The following is a 20112-nucleotide window of genomic DNA, read 5'->3' on the forward strand; positions in this document are numbered from 1 at the left end:
AGCACTTGACCTGCAGCAGTGTGGCCTCACCAATGAAGGAGCAAAGGCTTTACTAAAGGCCCTGGAAACCAATAGAACTCTGGTCATTCTGGATATAAGAAAAAATCCGCTTGTTGGTATGTCGCATCTTCTTTAATCGATTAACGAATGGCAAAACAAAGAATTTGTTCATGTATTGACAGTTTTTAAAATTTAATGTGTTTACTTTCCTAATCTTATACTTTTTTGAATCTTGTACTTCCCTTGTGTTTTTAGCAGATAATTTACTAATTAAAGTGAATTGATACTTGTAAATTGCTCTTGGCCGCCACTCTGTATAGACTTGAATCTAGATAATGAACCTGCTTCCACCAAGAGAGCTATTTCCTCCTTGTGGAACCTTTGCATTCTTGGAAAGAGCATTTCATTCATTTCTAAGTTACCGAGTAATTTTTGAATCCTTTCTGTGTTCCAGACACAGGTTTTAGGCACTAGGAATGTGGCAGTGAATCAGATATTCAAAAGTCTTGTCCTCCTTCCAGTGGAAGGGTTCAGGTAGAAATGAGTAAACAGATAAGTAGTGTACTCTTAGATAGCAGGAAGTACAGAAACACCTTAAGGTGAAGACATTGAATGGGGCAGTAGGGCTGTATTAGATTTGTCAGGGGACAGCTTCACTGGAGAAATGACATTTGAGGGGACACCCAAGTGAAAAGTGGTAAGCCATGGGAGACCTGGAGAAAGCACGTTCCAGAACCAGGAGGCTACGTGTGCGGGTACATAGGTGGCAGGGTGGGTAAAGTACTAAGGAAAAGTGCAGAGGCCGCCATAGCCAGAACACTGAGTGAAGGAGAGCATGGTATGCAGTGAGGTCATGTTGGTGGCCAGGGGCATGATCTTGTAAGGTCTTGGAAAGCCACAGTAAGGACATGAATTACTCTGTGTGAGCAGAGGGTTTTGAGGTGGGAAAGGCTTGATCTGAATAGCGTTTCAGTAAGATGACCCTGGTGTAGAGAATAGACTTGGGAATGGGCGTGGGGGATAAAGAAGGGAAATGGGGAGACCAGTCAGGAGACTGTCACTCCAGTCAGGAGTCCAAATCAGGGCTGTTTCTGGCTTAGCTTAGGGTGGAAGGTTGGAGCTGGTGAGTGGTTGAATTCAGGTTGTGTTTTGAGGGTGTAGCTAATAAGACTTATGGATAGATCAGATATGGGGTATGAAAGAGATAGTAATAAGCAAGTCCTAGATGATTATGTGTGCAACTGGTTGGTACCACTCACTGAGAAAAGGGGGGCTGAGGAGAGGGGCAGCTTTGAGAGACTCAGGACTTTGGTTTGATGGATTAGGCACCTGTTAGGTATCTAAGCATCTGGACAGTGCCCCCAGACTCTTTGCTTTATAGCCAAAGCTATCAAAGCCACTTTAGACACAAAGTGTCTAGATTTTATCTCGGCTGCTGCCAAAATAGAAGTCATCGGGGACCATATGGGAGGAGGCATACTTTCATCTTAGGTTTTTGAGGAAGAAATTAGAATACTCAAAGGGGGAGATAGGTAAGTAACTGCATAATGTGGGTCTTATACTTAATTTTATGTGAAGAGCAGTAATTAGTTGGCTTTTGTTTTTAAATGGGCATAACCACTCATTGGGAGGCAGTACTATAATTTCAATTTTATTTCACTTTAGATCATTCTGTGATGAAAGCAGTTATTAAAAAAGTTCTCCAGAATGGAAGGAGTGCCAAGTCAGAGGTAACACGTAGTCCTCTAGGAAGAACTTTTCGTTAATTGCATGTTTTTCTTTTTTTTTTTCCTAATAAAACTATCAAGGCATTTTTCTGCCATCTTAAACCAAATAAATCAAATCAAATGGCCTTCTGTTTTTGAAAAAATTGTGTGATTCTTTAATATACGGTCTCAGAAATGCAGATAGCAAACCTTTTATTAACTTAAAATATCTGAATTTCAGTTGAGATCAAACCTCATAAATTACCTGTAACTGAAATGCGTATGTATTATTTCTCTTCCAGTACCAGTGGATCACTTCTCCATCAGTGAAGGAACCATTCAAAACTGCTAGACAGAAAAAGAGAACTATAGTTCTGGGAAGTGGTCGAAAAGGGAAAGCTACTATTAGAATCGGTAACTCTTTCTAGCCTGGCTTTTTAGCACCTACTAGAGCTTACACCCCTTATGTGTTCCAGGGTGCTAAAACTGAAATCTGTTCTCATTATACGACATCAGTGGCAACAACCAATATTGACGATGTGCAGATTAGAAAGACTGTAAATGTTCTATACAGATTATGCGAATTTATAGAATGTAGAAATAATTTTTAAAAAGAGATACTAATATTTCCATTTTTTTAGTTAAGCAACTTTATGTTTCATAGAAAATTCATTATTTTGAATATATTTCTTTGTTAAGATTTTCGTTTTCTCCTTCTGTTGTCTATTAACATAATTCCATGTGGCTTAAGTATAATTTGCCACTTTTCTATTTTCACTTCATTTTAATTTTATTTTAAGTGTTTATTTATTTTTGAGAGAGAGCGCATGCATGTGATCTGGGGAGGGGCAGAGAGAGGGGGACAGAGGATCTGAAGTAGGTTCTGCACTGTCAGCACAGAGCCACTGGGCTCAAATTCACGAACCCTGAGACCATGACCTGAGCCGAAGTCGAACACGTAATCCACTGAGCCACCTACGCACCCGCTTTCACTTCATTTTAAACTAAATTTAAATTCTGTACGGTTCATAGTTATACTTTTTAATGTATTCACAAGGTTTCACTGAGTTGATTTGTCCATTTTTTTAATTACTGAAAAATTTGGGGTGCGTAGCTGGCTCAGTCAGTAGAGCGTACGACTCTTGATATCAGGGTCATGAATTCAAGCTTCACATTGGGTATGGAACCTACTTAAAAAATAAATAAATTAGTGAAAAATATTGTAAACATTTTCATAAGTGTAACTGCTTTTTTTACCACTAAAAGATACATGTTTTTGATTCTCCATTAATCAGCTTATTTGATCAACAAAATATTAAATAGGAGTTAAGAGTGTTTATTAAATCAAAAGAAAGCTTACAATTATCTACCAATTTTTATTTTAAAACAGTGATATTTTAGTAGTTAATATATACAAAAAAGTTGAGATTTGTGGTATCACACTATGTATTATTATGAAAAGTTTACGTCGCGTGTAAAACATTTATAAAAGTGTCTAAGTTGGGGGATGCCTGGGTGGCTCACTTGGTTAAGTGTCCGACTCTTGGTTTTGGCTCAGGTCATGATCTCATGGTTGTGGGATCCAGCCCTGCGTCTCACTCTGCTGAGCATGGAGCCTGCTTAAGATTCTTTTTCTTTCTCTCCATCTGCCCCTTCTCTGCTGGTGCACGCTGTCTCTCACTCACTCTCTCTCTCAAAAGAAAAAAGTGTCTAAGTCGGTATTTTGATATAATATTAGAAGTAGAGCTATCTATAGGAAAAAGAAATATATCTATGTGTTATATTCAGATTCCTGTAATCTTAGTACCTGGAGGTATATAACAGGACTTTGTGGAATGAGAATAAAAATTTAAAAAATTTTTCTTAGCATGATTAAACAAAGTGGAAATGTGACTGAAGTTTACAAGCTCACTGAGCTGTTTCAAGAGTAATTTTATTTCTTGGGCTTTTTTCTGTATTTGCCTCAGTTATATGGAGACATAGAGGTAAGCCAAATCAGCGTCTGGCTATATAGTTAGATCCAGGTGAGTATAGGGGTTAAATAATTGTGTGAGTTGTGTCATATTCATATTATAATTGTGTGTGCAGAAAGAAGATAGGAACTTTTATGGGATTTTTTTTTAATCTCCTAACAAGATAAGCGTAGATTCTTTTGGTTTTACTTAAAAATGACATTTGCATTAGTTTCTGAAAGTAAGGGGAAAGTTGTATACATATAAACCATATACATGATGAACACTATTTGCTTGAGAGTAATTAAGTTAGACAACAAAACATAGCACATGGTGAATGGAGCTTCTGTGTATTTTAAGAGGCGCGTAAATGTATCCAGAGAAAACATACAGGGGTCATGTGGTGATTGCCAGTAAGCTATACTCTATGAAATATTTGCTCTGTATTACCCCTTACACTTTATTTCACATACTTTCCTGATGCTGCTAAAGTAGTATAGTGAAACAGACTTGAAGAATGAATAGAACCAACCTATATTACTTGTTTTCAGTAACATAGAAAAAAATAAATCTTTAAATGTAGGTCAATTTTAATATATGGTTTATTCTAAATAAAGTATATTAGCATGTAGGTCTAGTTTTGTTACCAGATATTTCATAAGGATACTTGACTCTTCAGTATTGAAATATAGGCTAAGTCTCCATATCTTGCTCTTCTATCCAGTGGTTTCTTTTGTTTTCTATTTGAAAATAAATGAGTAATGAGGGTCAGCAGACTTAAAGAGGGTAACATTGACTCATCTGCCTATTACAAGCTTCAGTCCTGTTACTTTTATCATTTTCACATAGAAAAATGAATCTTAAATTGAAATTTTGTTCTAATTCAGTTCCTGTTTGGCAGGAGTCATGGATCTATCAGTGTTTCTCTACCTTGGAGACTCAGATATACCAAAGCTATTCTGAGATTCAGCAAACTGAATGTTTCTGCATGATACAAGAAACGTATCATGCATGTTTCATTCTTTGGGATATATTTTTTATTTACTTTTGCATGTTTTGTACATTTCACATACTTATATTTTAGTTAAAATGGTAACTTGTTACTGGAGAGGACTTGTATTTTTAAACGTTACCAGTCTTTTTACAAAATCTTGTTCTTAATGGCTTTTGCATCATTGTCAATTGCCTGTTTTATTCTTTTAGAAGTGTGAACATATGATGATTGCTCTGTTGCCCTTCAGTGCATCTTGATTTTTTCTTTTAATGCTTTTGCAAACATAGGATTGGGTACAAAGAAACCTGTAAGTAACGGAAGAAAACACTCCCTTGGTAAAGACTATTATGCTCCTGAACCTCTGCCTCCTGGTGTGTCTGGTTTCCTGCCGTGGCGCACAGCAGAACGTGCAAAAAGGAGCAGGTAGGGCATCTTTAGTCCCTGTCTGTAGTCATTCACCATTCTTCATTTTGGAGCTTCTATTACGTGGGAGGTCTCTGGTGGTTTCTGTAGAGGAAGAACGATAAATCACACTTCTGCCTAATGAGTCCTTTAAGGAAGAAAAACAAAAACAAAAAAATTATAATTGGGAATTTCAAGTGATTTCTTAAGTGTCACAACAAAGGTAACCCTGTGGGAATCCAGTGGAGATAAAATTATCTTCACTTGAGCAGATGATAAAGGTTTCATTAAAGGCAGTTGTGACTGAGCCAGTCCCTACAGTACAAGAGTAGGAGCTTGGATTTATAGGAATAGGGAAAAAAGACATTTTAGGCATGGAGAATAGTTTAGTGCAGAATGGATGGGGAGTATGAATTAGACTTAATCTAACTCGGTCAACCGGCTTAACTCACTTCAGTGAATCAGATTTAGCAAAACAAACTAGATATAACTAGTTTTAGCTGATTACTTACCTGGGGATAACTGTGCAGAATAATTTTTTGTCCTAGAAGTATAAAAGTCTCTTTACACGGGGGCACCTGGGTGGCTCAGTCAGTTGAGTGTCCGACTTCGGCTCAAGTCATGATCTCGCGGTCTGTGACTTTGAGCCCCACGTCGGGCTCTGTGCTGACAGCTCGGAGCCTGTTTCAGATTCTGTGTCTCCCTCTCTCTCTGCCCCTCCCCCGCTCATGCTCTGTCTCTCTCTCTCTGTCAAAAATAAATAAACATTAAAAAAAATTTTTTTTATAAAGTCTCTTTACACGATTAAACTATAATTTTAGGCTTGCTGAGTAAATAGAGTAAATAGTAAATCTATAGGCCTTGCTATAGATTATTTTCAAGTAACTTAACCTGGTAGTAGTCAAGAAATTGAGGATGAGCAATTGCTTAAGAAAACGAAGAGTTGATTTTCAATAAGGCTTGAAGAAGGTGCTGTGTAAATTAACCGTGCAGTAGCTCATGTTAAGTTGATGAATATAATCTCCGCTGGGCAAGTGACTGCTGTACCTTTTCACAAATGGTGATGTGAATTATTGTCGTGTAAACTATAGTTCTGAGTCCCCAGTCTTGCACTTTAGTTTTATAGCTTTGTGGTTTCATATCTTCTTCTCATGATACTTAGTCATCTCGAGTCCATTCTGATCACAAGGAGTTGTCAACTGGAGAATGATTATCAGTTAAAGAAGTTAGATTGGAAGTCTCAACCATCCTGAACATAGGAAGTGGAGACACCTCTCAGCGGTTCAGAGAGTTACCACAAGGCAGTCTGCTAAATTCTGTTCAATTTTCTCCATAGCAGAGCCTCCCAGGTCCTTATTTTGAACTTACTCATGTTTATACACAGTTCGTATGTATTCTTAATAGTATTATTGTACATAATACAAGTTTTGTTAACTGAGGTTAACTGGTGATGTATTCACATCAAATATAACTGAACTTGTTGGTATCTCTTCAGGGGTTTTCCGTTAATCAAAACTCGTGACGTGTATAATCATTTGCAGGTATGTAGTTCTCATATTTACAGTAGGTAGAAGGTTGAAGTGGGAAAGGTGGGAGGACGTTCTCTTTGCTTTTCAAACTAAACAGGAACGCCTGGGTGACTCAGTCGGTTGAGCGTCCAGCTCTTGATTTCGGGTCAGGTCACGATCCCAGGGGTCGTGGGATCCGAGCTGAGCGTAGAGCCTACTTGAGATTCTGTCTCTCTCTCTCCCTCTCCCTCCCCCTCCCTCCCGCCCTCCCTCCCTCGGCCTCTCTCCCCTGTCTCTCTCTCTCTCTCTCTCTCTCTCAAAAAATAAAAAAATAAACTGAACACAGCCTTACAGGGAACATCTCCCTCCCTGAAATAAATCCATTTGAAACTTGTCAGGGTGCTCTCCCAGTGACACTGTGTAGTTGTGTGGACGTGGCACATGCTGGGGCCCTTGTGGTTTCATCTGTAAACAGGGAAGCCATTCTCCAGTTCACGAGTCACCTGTTACCCAGTGAAACAGATTTGACATTCCTGACCCCACATGTGGAGTTATCATTTTCAGGAATGTCCTTCTGTTTTCAAGAAATGTTGTTTGGGGGCTGTATGTAGAAGTTCCAGATCCTGAAGGCAAAATAAAGAGGCCAGTCCCAAAGCTTCCACTGTCTCAGAGCACTTCTCCCTCTCCCACCCACACCACACACATCCCCTATCCTACTGTCTCCTGGTCTTAAAACCAGCCGATCCCCTCAGAGTGTCAGGTTCTCCTTCCCCTTGTCCTGGGAGACTGCGTAGTTGCTCTGAATAAGGTAACACTGTTGTGACTGAGAGAAGAGTGCCCTGGGTGTGAGCCCTGCCCCCTGCATGCCCAGAAGAAGGGGCACACACCTCTTCCTACTGTTGGGATTTTCCTGCCCTGTGGGGTTTGCTACCTGTGGTCGTAACGGGACCCTAGTGTTGTGTCTTCTGTGCAGTTACGGAATCCCAGTGCACCTCTTTTTAATCTGTAGACTTTTTATGGGGTGTGACCAGGTCATTTTTCTAATGTTTGGAAACATCATATTCAACTGCATTCCAGTGGCAATGAAATTTTACAGGAAAACTACATTACTCTTACCCTAGTTTTGGCTTGAGGTGGCTTAAGGATGATAAAATGAAGTTTTTGGTGGGTCAGTTTTAGTTGTGTATGTGTAAGTGATTCATTTTTTAAAATTCTCATGTTCAGCATTCACTAGATATGTTGACTTTCAAATTATTCTTCTAATTCTTTATCAGTCCCCCTACTGATGGATTTTCCTCCAAAACTACATTTTGTTTTAGACTTTTTGTGCCTAATGGTGGAAAATAAATTTCTTGTCTGCAGTATAAAGTTGATCTGAGAAAAATGTTTGCCCTGGCTCCTCACTTGGCTTATGTGAAAGAAATTTTATAAAATAATATGGGTGATTTCAAATATTAATCTTAACAACAGAATTCTGTACAGTAACAGCAAAAATAAGTTACTGTTATTTTGTCATTGCTTGTTTTTGACTAAGAGCAGTGGAAGACATTTATAAATAATGATACCTCACATCACTTTTGTTAAATGTGCTGTAATATCACTCTCTGGCTTTTGTTATCTCTTCTACAACCCTGTCTCCTTTCTCTAAGCAATCGAATTTTCCTGTGACTGTGACAGTAGAGAGTCCTTCTTCCTCAGAAATTGAAGAGGTGGAAGATTCTTCTGAAAGTGTTCAAGAAGAGCCTGAGAAAACCAGTTTAAAACAAGAAGCATTACAGGTACAATGTTATCACTTTAGAGATACACAGATTATTGTTTAAACTGTGGTGGTTATCTGGCGGAAGCCTGATTACAGCACTGGCTAAGCTCACACATGGATTCTGTCTTCCCCTCAGTGGTTCCTTAGCTTAGACCAGGGCGAAAGGTAGACGTTTGAATCCTAAGAAATGAAAATCAAAACATGTCATCAGTAATATATATTTTCCTTTCCTTAGAACCATAGACTCTTAGATGTAGAGAGAACCTTAATGATCGTCAGATAAACTCAAGGAAACAGACTTCTGAATGAATGTAGTCAGCTGATTTGCTATTCTTATTTTACAGATCAGGAAATTGGAGGTCCTCGCTGAACTCTTCTTTTTCTAAGAGGAAAATATGACCTCGTTTTTAATAAAAAAAAAAAAAAAGTTGAAAAAACGATTTGGATGTTGACAGTCTCCCTTCCCAAATTAAAAATACTCAAGAAGCTATATTGTATTGCCTAATAAACCTGACCTCTAACGTCATTTGATATTTCTGTTTGGACAGAAAAGAAAAATTGATTTTTATAACAAATTTTATAACAAAATACCATAGTTATTTTATTTCAACTTTAATGCAGAGCTGACATTGGTAGTAAATAAGGGAAACACCGTTTGGGAGGGACCTTGTCTTTTTTTGTGCTATCGAGTCCACATTTAATTTTTAAAAATGATTTAGGATGGTTTTCTTTTACTGTCAAACTTGACAGATTTAAAACTAGTTATTATTGTAGGACTGTGGAAATTACTATTTGATTTTTTTAAAAAAGAAAGCCAGATTTTTATTTTCTTAATTAAAATTAATGACAATAGTGGAGAGAAATTAAGATAAGTACTTGGAAAATGATGAAGTGTTAGAGTGGGAGGAATGTGTAGTTGATGTAGAATTATCCACTTCAGGGTGCCTGGGTGGCTCAGTCGGTTAAGCGTCCGTCCAACTCTTGATTTTGGCTCAGGTCATGATCTTGTGGTTTGTGAGATCAGGTTCCCCATCAGGATCTGTGCTGACAGGGCGGAGCCTGCTTGAGATTCTCCCTTCCCATCCCTGCTCCACTCACTTGCACACTCGTACATGCGTGCACACATTCTCTCTCTAAATAAACTTAAAACAATTACCCCTTTCATCTTGTAAATGAGCAATTTGTAGCGATTAAGTACTTTGTTACTAAGTTGCAGAGTGGCAACAAGACCCTGGACTATCTAATTTGCACTCATGGTCATGTTAGATAGGGGTTCCTTTCCTGCATGGAGAGACTAGGGAGATGGTACTTGCAAAAGGGACTCTAGGCACTGGGGAAGACCAAGAGAGTTAGGAACTATAACTAGGGAACAGCTGATTCAAGATGTGTTGAGGATCCTTTTGGCTCTTCTCCATTTTGACAAGACACAAAAATGATGGGGGCACCTGGGTGGCTCTGTCCGTTAAGCATCCGACTTCGGCTCAGGTCATAATCTCACAGCTTGTGGGTTCGAGCCCCGCATCGGGCTGTGTGCTGACAGCTCAGAGCCTGGATCCTGCTTCGGATTGCGTGTCTCCCTCTCTCTCTGACCCTCCCCTGTTCATGCTCTCTCTCTGTCTCAAAAATAAATAAACACTAAAAAGTTAGAAAAAATGATGGTATTAAAATTTTTTAGACCGTATCCGCAACAATTAAGAGATTTCAACATTTTTTGCAAAGACAGAAGACAAGTAGAAGAGTGTGAAGCCAGAAACTAGAGGAAAACCACAACCTAGAATATGCACAGAGATGTGCTGCAGCTGAGGGGGGACCTGTCCCCCAGGCAGAGATAGCTCCAAGCCCCAGGTGTGCATGTGGGAGAGAGGGTGACGTTAGTTAGAAATGTGACTGAAACGAGGAGAGCATGTGGAAAGTTCATAATTGGCAGCGTGAACTCTCGATCCCACCTTCATTCTCCTAAAATGAGACAATTTTACTTTAAAAAGAGCTGGAAGAACTGGGGCTCCTAGTATGTAGTTTTGCCTCTTCACACCTAAGAGAACCCAGTCCATCATGAGCTTCCAGGGAGCCTTCTTCTCCCTTAAGAGTTAAAAGTTAAATTATGTGTGGGGCGCCTGGGTGGCTCGGTCGGTTAACTGTCCAACTATTGATTTCGACTCAGGTCGTGATCCCACAGTTCAGGAAATTGAGCCCCACAGCAGGCTCTGTGCTGGCAGCGCGGAGCCTGCTTGGGATTCTCTCTCTCCCTCTTCTCGGCCCCTCCTGTATTTGCGTGCTCACACACCAGTTCACACTCTCTCAAAGTAAATAAATAAACATTAAAAAAATAAATTATGTGTATTCATAAAGCAATAAAATTTAACGAGCCAGAGCCCCTGGCAACAGTGTGGATGCATTTTTAAGAACAGTGTTGACTGGAGGACTGTATATATTGTGAATTCAGGAGGTGGCACAACCAGAGCGTATTTTTAGTGATGCGTGCATGTAAGGGATGCGGGTGGTCTTTAACTCTGGGAGGAGGGAAGGAGCTTGTTATGGCAAAAGGATATGGGGATTTTCGAGGTGCTGACAAGCTGTATATACAGGCTTGAGTGCTAGTTATGTAAGTAAGTGTTCTCTTTATTTGTGACACTGACAGTTTTATTCTTTGCACTTTTTAGTATGATATCACATTTTACAATTAAAACCTGCTTAAAGGGGCGCCTGACTGGCTCAGTCGGTGGAGCATGTGACCCTTCACCTCAGGGTTGTGAATTCGAGCCCCACATTGGGTGTAGAGATTACTTAAAAAAAAAAAAAAAATTAAAACCTGCTTAAAGAAGGGTTGCCTCGGGGCGCCTAGGTGGCTCAGTCAGTTAAGCATCCAACACTTGATTTTGGCTCAGGTCATGATCTCAAGGTTTATGAATCCAAGCTCCACACCGGGTTCTGTGCTGACAGCGCAGAGCCTGCTTGGCATTCTCTTTCTCCCTCTCTCTCTGCCCCTCTCCCATTCCTGTCCTTGCTTTATCTCTCTCAAAATAAATAAATAAACTTTAAAAAAAAGCAAGCAAGCAAGCAAGCAAGCTTGCCTCTAGGGGGCAGGATGTGTGAGTGAGAGGAGACTGATTTTAAGTCCACTGCTGTTTGTATTCACATATATTCATTAGCATTATGTGTGTGTTAACTCATGTAATCCTCATTAAGAACTCTGTGGCATGGGAACCTGTCTTCATTTTATAGATAAGGAAATTGAGACTTAGAGTTACTAGCTTGTCAAAGGTTATAGAGCCAAGGGGTAGGGTCAGGTTTTAGCCACAGAGATTCTGAATGGTTTTGGGTTTTTTTGTTTGTTCGTTTGTTGTTGTTGTTTTTTGTTTGTTTTTGTTTTTAGAGAGAGCACATGTGGACTTGAGCAGGGGAGGGACAGAGAGAGAGAAAGAGAATCCCAAGCAGGCTCCATGCCAGATTGAAGCCCAATTTGGGGCTCAATCTCATGACCGTGTGATCATGACCTGAGCCAAAATCGAGAGTCAGACGCCTAACCAGCTGAGCCACCTAGCAATCTAAAAGAGAAATTTGATTACTAATTATAAGCAAAGCAGTACATACTGAGGGAGATGGCAAGTTTTCACCTATCCAATTAGAGAAAAACCTTCTGCCTTTCGCACACATATATCTTGGAGTGACACGGGTTTTCCTTATTCAGCAATTACTTATTGTGTGCTTTGTGCTAGACACGTGTGCTGGGATAAAACACCCCTGCCCCTAAGTTTCTTGCACTTTAAAGTGAAGAAGCAAGCCACCAGTTACAGAAGTTAGTATACCAGGTGACACATTGCTGAAAGCAGTCTAAAATGGTAGGAATCTTTTGGAAAGCAGTTTGGAAATCAGTATAGCAGAACCTTAAAAATGTTCATTTGCTTTGATCTCAAACTCATTCTTACTGATTTATTGCAAGAAAATTATTCTTACATGTGAGGAAAAGGCTTCATGCCTAAAAATAGGTATTTTGTTTTAAAATATTGAAAAGTTGGAAAGAATTTAAATGTAAAGGAATGATTACATGAACCGAGAAACCTGCTCAGTGGAATATTTTGTAGACCATTAAAAAAATCAAGGTTATGAATTCCCTGATTATATAAAAATGATTCAATGTTAAATGGAAAAAAAAGTTGAACATAAAATTATTAATACAGTATGATGGGAGCTTTGTTCCAGAAAAAATCAGACGAGCCAATGAATAGAAGGGGAAGGAGAGCAGATGAAGGAAAATTTCTCCAAAACCTGATTATTAGTCTTATTTAAGTAACAGAATGTCAAGCAATTTTACTTTCTAATTTTTTGGTTCCTTATTTTTTTTAAGGAGCATGAATTCCTTTGTAAGAGGAAGGTACACTTTTTCATGAAAATTTAACATTATGTCCTAATTCCCTCCACTAGGGGGAGAAACTATTTCATGTAATCACATGATATACTCTATATTTAGAGCTAGCTGAGAAGGGAGTATTTCAGTCTACTTTCTCTAACTGTGGCGCTAGTTTCTTGTTTGCTTATTGTTTAGAATTTCTGTGAAATAAGTTTTAAATATTAAAACCATTATAAGTAAGTGGAGGAATTCTGCAGTGTTTTTCCTTCATCCCTATTAAAGAATTTGAAGTTCGGCTATTTTTTATTTTTTAAACCTATGTTCTGAATATAAAGATATATGTTCATTGAGCAAATTTTTTTAAATGATGAAAAATTTATTGAAGAAAATAAAAGCCATCTCTGCAAGTACACCCATCTAATCTACCCTTTTGTCTTAAAAAGGTATCAAAAATAGGGGTGCCTGGGTGGCTCAGCCGGTTGAGCATCCAACTCTTGATTTTGGCTCAGGTCATGATCTCACGGTCCGTCAGTTGGAGCCCCGAATTGGGCTGTGTGCTGTTAGCACAGAGCCCGCTTCAGATCATCTGTCTCCCTCGCTCTCTGCCCGTCTCCCCCCAAAAATAAATAAACATTTAAAATAAATAAATAAAGCTGAAATCAAGATGTCAGTCATACATCAGATAGACCCCAGTCACTTTTAATTAGCCACCTGATTAGGTCACATCCACCAAAAGTAATCTCTTAATATCAATTAAAGATCAACCGATTTGAGGAACCTTAATTACATTTGCAAAATCACTTTGCTGCAGCACCTAGGTTAGCATTTGATTGACTAACGGAGGATTGTGTAGTTCAGCAGGTAGGAATCTGAGGAGCATAGAATTCTGCCAACCACAAGTAGTGTCCCTCAACGCAAGGACCTCACTGTTTTGTTCCTGGAAACCAAAAGGGAGTTTACCAAGTGCATTCTATCTTATTGACACTAGCGAATGGGAAGATCACCACCTCTCTGAACAGGCATGGCACCCAGCCTCCTCAATTCATAACGTGACTCTATAGCATAATTAGTGACGTGATCTTAGGTGTCCTACTCTACTTGTCTCTGTCTCAGTGTTTTCAAAGTGTTTACTTTTTTTTAAAAAATGTTTAAATGTTTATTTATTTTTGAGAGAGAGACAGAGGACGAGTGGGGGAGGAGCAGAGTGAGAGGGAGACAGGAATCTGAAGCAGGCTTCAGGCTCCATGCTGTCAGCAGAGAGCCCAACGTGGGGCTCGAACTCACAAACTGTGAGATCATGACCTGTGCTGAAGTCAGACGCTCAACTGACTGAGCCACCCAGGTGTCCCCAAAGTGTTTACTTTTTTAAAAATGCATTTGAATCTGCCATTACGTAATTCAGGTGGGTTAGCCATGTTACTGAGGTTTTCTCTTATAAAGGAACCCATAAATAAAAGTAGAATTTTCCTTTCTTCACCTTAGTTTTTTATATATGACTTACTATAGTATACACATATGCCTTTTATGGTGAACTGCCACAAATTTATTTTGGAAAGCGTGGGACTCAAAGTCTTTTTTAATGATTATTATTTTGAGAGAGAGAGAGCGAGTCGAGTAGAGGCAGAGAGAGAGAGGGAGAGAGAATCCCAAGCAGGCAACACACTGTCAGCACAGCACAGCCCAGCACGGAGCTCCATCTCGTGAACCGTGAGATCATGACCTGAGCTGAAATCAAGAGTTGGACACTTAACCGACTGAGCCACCCAGGTGCCCCTCAAGTAAATTTTTAATAGCTAATTTGATATATTTTGGTAATTAATTTCACTAGCATGGGATGATATCATAAGTAATAGACTATAATCCTAAAGTCTTGAGTTCACTTCTGGCCCTGTGCCTAAATCCTTGTTGAAATGTATAACTGGAAAGGCTTTTGGATCTCATACTCTGAATCGTTTATAATATTTACTCTATTTCTTCTCACTAGGAAAAACTGGAGGGGTGCCTAAAGCAGTTAAAGGAGGAAAGAGTAATAAGACTGAAGGCCGATAAACGAGTCAGTGAGGTAAACAATTTTTCCTCATACTTTTGAGAGTGTTTTTGTTTTATTTTGATTTGATTTTAAGCCATGCACATGCAGTTTTTAAACTTTAAAACTGTAATATGTTGCAAACTGTTGTACCGTATGAATCTTTGTATTATATTTAGTGGTTATATGATCTCTATTCCAGAAAACGTGTTTATAAAATGGAAAAATCTTAGGGTTTGTTTGTTTTTCTTTTTTTTTTTTTTTTTTGGTGTGTGTGTACTTTTATGTGACCTTAGCTTATTTTCTGCTCCTGATGCTTCAGTTAAAGCACTTATGCTTATACTGTATTTACAGTAACATAGAAGACATGATGAGACTTTACTATCAGTGAATTAGAAAAGTGAATAATTTAAATAAGTATAACATATTGGAAAACTGCTAAGAATGCAATGAAAGATAAAAATATATATTGTGAGAATTACATTAGCCTAATGTTCATGGAAGCAGGGCATAAGCTAAAAAGTTGAATGTAAATATATTTTATTATCATAAGGTGAGTTTAGGGAGGAATTTTTGCAAGTGCATCCGTTGGATTGAAAGACATTTACTCATTCAGTAAGTGTTGAGCACCTGTTAAGGTAAAAGGTGACTCATGAACAAAAGGGCCTTTCTGAGAAGTACTAGAGTTAGGCTCATACATGGTTTTAGATGAATAGATATTGAGGGGGCGGGGATGTCCAAAGGAGGAAACATCGTCAAGAAGCCAAGGAGAATATTGGTCATTGTACAGTTAATAAGTTGGGTATGATTTAGGACTTTTAAACCTAGGCATTTAATATCTTTCCCAGTAAAGTTAATCCTTAATGTCCAGCAAAGTTGGAATATGCTTTGCTCAAGTCAGACTATATTTCACTTTCTAATTTAAAGGGAACCATTAAGCAGCTAATTTTCTAATGTAAAATGAGGGTCTGTTAGGAATGTAACCAGTTAGAAAAGTGATCTTTTCAAAGATCATTAATAAAACAGAACTTTGGTTTATTTATATACCATCTAAGTGTTATATAGGAAACTTCGTTGGATGTCTCTGGACTTTATTATCTGATGTGGTCTCTGTCTTTACTGGTGGAAAGTTAGGTTAATTACAAATTAATTATGTTTGAAATGTTTAACTCTTTTCTTTTGATGACAGTGAGAGAAAATCATGTCAGACACTTTCATTCTTCTTTTATAGCTGGAACATGAAAATGCCCAGTTAAGAAATATAAATTGCTCTTTGTCTGAAGCCCTTCATGCACAGTCATTGACAAACATGATCCTGGATGACGAAGGTGTTTTGGGCAGCATTGAGAATTCTTTTCAGAAGTTCCATGCTTTCTTGGATCTCCTTAAAGATGCTGGGTTAGTTCATTTCTTTCGCATCATTCTCTTTGCAGCTGTAACAGTGGTTTGCTGAAGAACATGAGCCATTTTCATTGCTTCTATAGTTTTACTTAGGGTGTAACTATAATATAGAGGGTTGTTGTTGTTGATGTTGTTTTTTTAATGAGGAATTACATGTTAAAAGAAATGCAAAATAGTAAACTTGCTTCGGTAGAGGAGAAAGCCCAGTATAAAGGAGTAACCTATAAATAATTTGTAAGTATTGTCTTGGGTAGAGACTAAATTGAAGGTAATTTAACTTGAAAATATTCCAGAATGCATTGAAATTTCCCTCCATGTTATTCATTTTCCTTGTAAAATACGTTTGAATTAAAGCAATTTTTGTCCTACATATAATAATTATCATTAATCCGCAGGGCAGATATAGATCAGTCATTTTCAACCAAGAACGATTTTGCTAAAAGAAGTTGTTGAAAGAGAGAATTGGAGATTGAAATTGATGGAGTGATGTTTTGTAGGTGAAGGGGTTGGTGTCGGGAAGGAAGGAAAAAAACACGTGTTTGGAGGAGAGGTGGCAAAGAAGTGGGGGAGAGGTGAGGGACGATGCACTAGGTGCATGCTAGAAGCTGAAGCGTTGCAGTGGAGCAGTAAATCAGGTGGTGGGCCAGACGTTGGGGGAAGAAGGAGTGCTTCAAGGATTGCATGATCTATTGTGGTCCCAGAGCATGAGTCTGGAAGGGCTGAGAATTTGGGAGAGAATAGGGGCTTGTAGGTGGAGTAGGATATTGGCTTTTAAGATTTTAGAAGTATTTCATGAGTGGGGCGCCTGGGTGGCTCAGTTGGTTAAGCATCCGCCTTTGGCTCAGGTCATGATCTCACAGTTCATGAGCTCGAGCCTCCCATCAGAGCCTGCTTGAGATCCTCTACCTCTCTTCTCTCTCACTGCTCCTCCCCAGCTTGCACCTCTCTCTCTTTCAAAAATAAATTGAAGGAGAGAGATACACAGCATGAGCAGGGGAGGGGCAGAGAGAGAGTGGAAGGCACAGAATCCAAAGCAGGCTCCAGGCTCTGAGCTGTCAGCACAGACCTTGACATGGGGCTCGAAGTCACAAACTGGGAGATCATGACCTGAGCTGAAGTTGGATGCTCTACTGACTGAGCCACCCAGGCACCCTGAAAAAAAATTTTTAAGAAATATTTCATGATTCTAGGTATGGGGAAATCTAAGCTGCTCGTACACAGTTATAACAATCTTTGTTTTTTTCTCCTTTCCTCCTTTTGTCCAGGCTTGGTCAGCTTGCCACAATGGCTGGTATAGATCAGTCAGATTTTCATTTGCTGGGTCGTCCCCAGATGAATTCTACTATTAGTAGCTTGCCTAGAGAAGAAAAGAAGGCACTTGAAGATGAAAAACCAGAATCAAAGCAGAACTCCATAGGACAGATGCAGAACATCCAAGTGAGTGGATGGAACAGAATTTAATGATCCTAAGAGTGATGAGCAGAAGGGAATTACAGAGTCAGAGAGAAAATGATGACAATCTGTCTGTAATAATTCACACGCTTGGGAGCCTCTTTGGGGTCCTTTCCCAATCTGAAATTAGTAAGTTTGTGCCCATTTCATAATATCATATAGTTGTAAATGAGAAAATTGGGAGGCCTTTTGAAAATTTATGATGTAAAGCAAACTATTCTCAGTGAAGAAAGAAATGAAACATTAGAGAAAATATTCCAAATTTTAAATTGTGTAAATGTCTATTCTATTCATATTTCATCTAGGTTTCTATTTGTATGCAGTCAGCTTACAATGAAGGAACTCTAATGAAGGTACAAGTACTGATACAGATAATTTTCTTAAATAAGTAATCCAGACATAACTAAGAGACTAGGTATTAGAGTTAACCTTCCAGTTATGGGAACGAGAGAGGGGAACCCGTCTGCCTTCCCTCTGGCCTTCCCTTCCCTTTATCTCCCATATCGGCCAACCTCAGACAGTCTTGGGACCTGATAACTTGAGAACATAGTCTTCTCACAGATTGGATACTGCTTACATGTTCCTGGAGGATAGAGAAGAAATTAATTTTCTTAGGGAGGAAGGCTTTATTATTTTTTTTAATGTTTGTTTATTTTTGAGACAGAGAGAGACAGACAGTACGAGCCGGGGAGGAGCAGAGAGAGAGAGGGAGATACAGAATCCGAAGCAGACTCCAGGCTCAGCTGTCAGCACAGAGCCCGACGCCAGGCTTGAACCCACGAACCGTGAGATCATGACCTGAGCTGAAGTCGGACACTTAACCAGCTGAGCCACCCAGCCTCCCCTGTTATTTTTAATGAGGGAAAGGGAAGTGGGTAATAATTACCCCAAACCACGAAGTCTGAAAATGTAGTAGATGTTGCCTTGGATATAGCTAAGTTAAGTTAGGAATCACCTGGCAAGATACAATTAGAAAAAAAACGGATCTAAAATCTTCTAATTAACCAATTGACTGTCTTGATAATAAGATCACAGAGTAACATTAAAGTCATGGACTCTACTTTTTAATGGTTGGCTTTTTCATCACGGAATTTTTGTTTTGTCTTCTTTTGTTTTCCCTCCAGTTTCAGAAAATTACAAGTGATGCCAGAATTCCTTTGCCTCTCGACTCCTTCCATGTCCCTGTCTCCACGCAGGAGCCCTTAGAAACTTCGAGAGACAACCTGGGAGCCCCAGTCAGTGAGCAGTGGCAGGAGTCTTTCAAAGAATTCATTGCTAGAACATGTTCTCCGTCAGCAGATGCGATATCTGGCACTGGAAGCCAAAGAAAAGACGACGAATTATCTAGAAATAGCAGATCTTCTTCAGAGAAATTGACCAAAACAGGTGAATATACCAAAAAACACTCTGCTAAAAAACAGTCCAGAAACGACCTGCATTCCTGCTCTGACTCACCTGCAAATCAGAAAAGTCACAGAATTGGGCAGAATGGTTCTTTGGTTAACGAACCAATTAAAAGTGAGTCTTTGAAAAACCCCATTTCTGTCAAGAAAGAAAGTAAAATCGTGACTCTTTCATCGAAGAGAGCTAAAAGTAAACTCAATCTGTTAGAACACTCTGAAAGTGATACTCTTGGATCTGATTATGAAATTCAAGAAAGCATCCATACTGTATCACACCTGACATAGGTCTAAATCTTTTGAAATTATGTTTTGCGTCCTAATTTTAATAAATTTCTTATATTTTCATTGTGGCATATGGTGTCTTAAAATACAGTACTGGAAGCCATTGGAGAAAGATTCATCTGGTCTTTTTATTGTAATGAAACTTTCGGTGTATGTTTTTGACATTCTACACCATTCACTCACCAGGTGTGTCCTGAGGGCCTAACGTGTGCTATACCATCCTGGGCGCTGTTGCTTTCAGCAGTGAACAAAACAAAACCTGTACCTTCATGGAACTAATATTCTGCGGAGGGAGGATTAAATAAATGAAGCAGGGCAAAGCGCTAGAAAGGGATGAGGTAATAAGTGGGATGGTTTTAACATTTGGTTAAATGCGGAAATACCAGCAATCCCTTGGCCAGAAGTCAGTGGTGTGTCCTAAATCATAATAACCAAAATGGCAAATATTGACCAAGGTTCTTAGCCGTATTTATAGATTACAGCAACCATATAAATAGAAGGTAGGGCACCATTTTATGGGTGAGGAGTCGGATTAAGGTGAGTTGCCCAAACTTACAGAGCTTTAAGTAAGTGGTTGAGCTGGGATTTGAACCAGAACCTGTGCTCTTAATCTCTTTGTTGTCCTGTCACCTTGTTAAGAGAGGAAGGGCTTGAGGAGGCCATGGAGAGAAAAGCCAGCAAGCACCGGAAGTGCAGAGTGGGACTGTCAGAAAGTATAGCCGCCCCTCCACCATCTGGGTTGGGATTTTAAAGGCAGAATATGCGGGGCACCCGGGTGGCTCAGTAGGTTAAGTGTACCACTTGGGCTCAGGTCATGATCTCGCAGTCTGTGAGTTCGAGCCCCGCGTCGGGCTCTGCGCTGACAGCTCAGAGCCTGAA

General features: G+C 39.3%; 1 protein-coding gene across 2 annotated transcripts in view; it reads left to right on the forward strand.

The window, feature by feature from the left end:
* Nucleotides 1-19296, forward strand: part of CEP78 (centrosomal protein 78) — a 28516-nt gene extending 9220 nt beyond the window's left edge. Inside the window, exons 6-16 of one of the 2 annotated variants that reach the window (XM_060610011.3) lie at nt 3-116; nt 1666-1730; nt 2009-2120; nt 4940-5075; nt 6550-6595; nt 8212-8340; nt 14654-14731; nt 15927-16093; nt 17362-17533; nt 17854-17901; nt 18673-19296. In XM_060610011.3, coding sequence (XP_060465994.1) covers nt 3-116; nt 1666-1730; nt 2009-2120; nt 4940-5075; nt 6550-6595; nt 8212-8340; nt 14654-14731; nt 15927-16093; nt 17362-17533; nt 17854-17901; nt 18673-19236 — 1631 coding nt within the window. In that variant the 3' untranslated portion in view covers nt 19237-19296. The remainder of the gene's footprint in view (nt 1-2; nt 117-1665; nt 1731-2008; nt 2121-4939; nt 5076-6549; nt 6596-8211; nt 8341-14653; nt 14732-15926; nt 16094-17361; nt 17534-17853; nt 17902-18672) is intronic. The other variant, XM_060610012.3, reaches the window with a different exon arrangement.
* Nucleotides 19297-20112: the final 816 nt, after the last annotated feature.

The sequence above is a fragment of the Panthera onca genome, chromosome D4 (genome assembly GCF_046562875.1).
Source record: "Panthera onca isolate mPanOnc1 chromosome D4, mPanOnc1 haplotype 2, whole genome shotgun sequence".
Classification (NCBI taxonomy): domain Eukaryota; kingdom Metazoa; phylum Chordata; class Mammalia; order Carnivora; family Felidae; genus Panthera; species Panthera onca.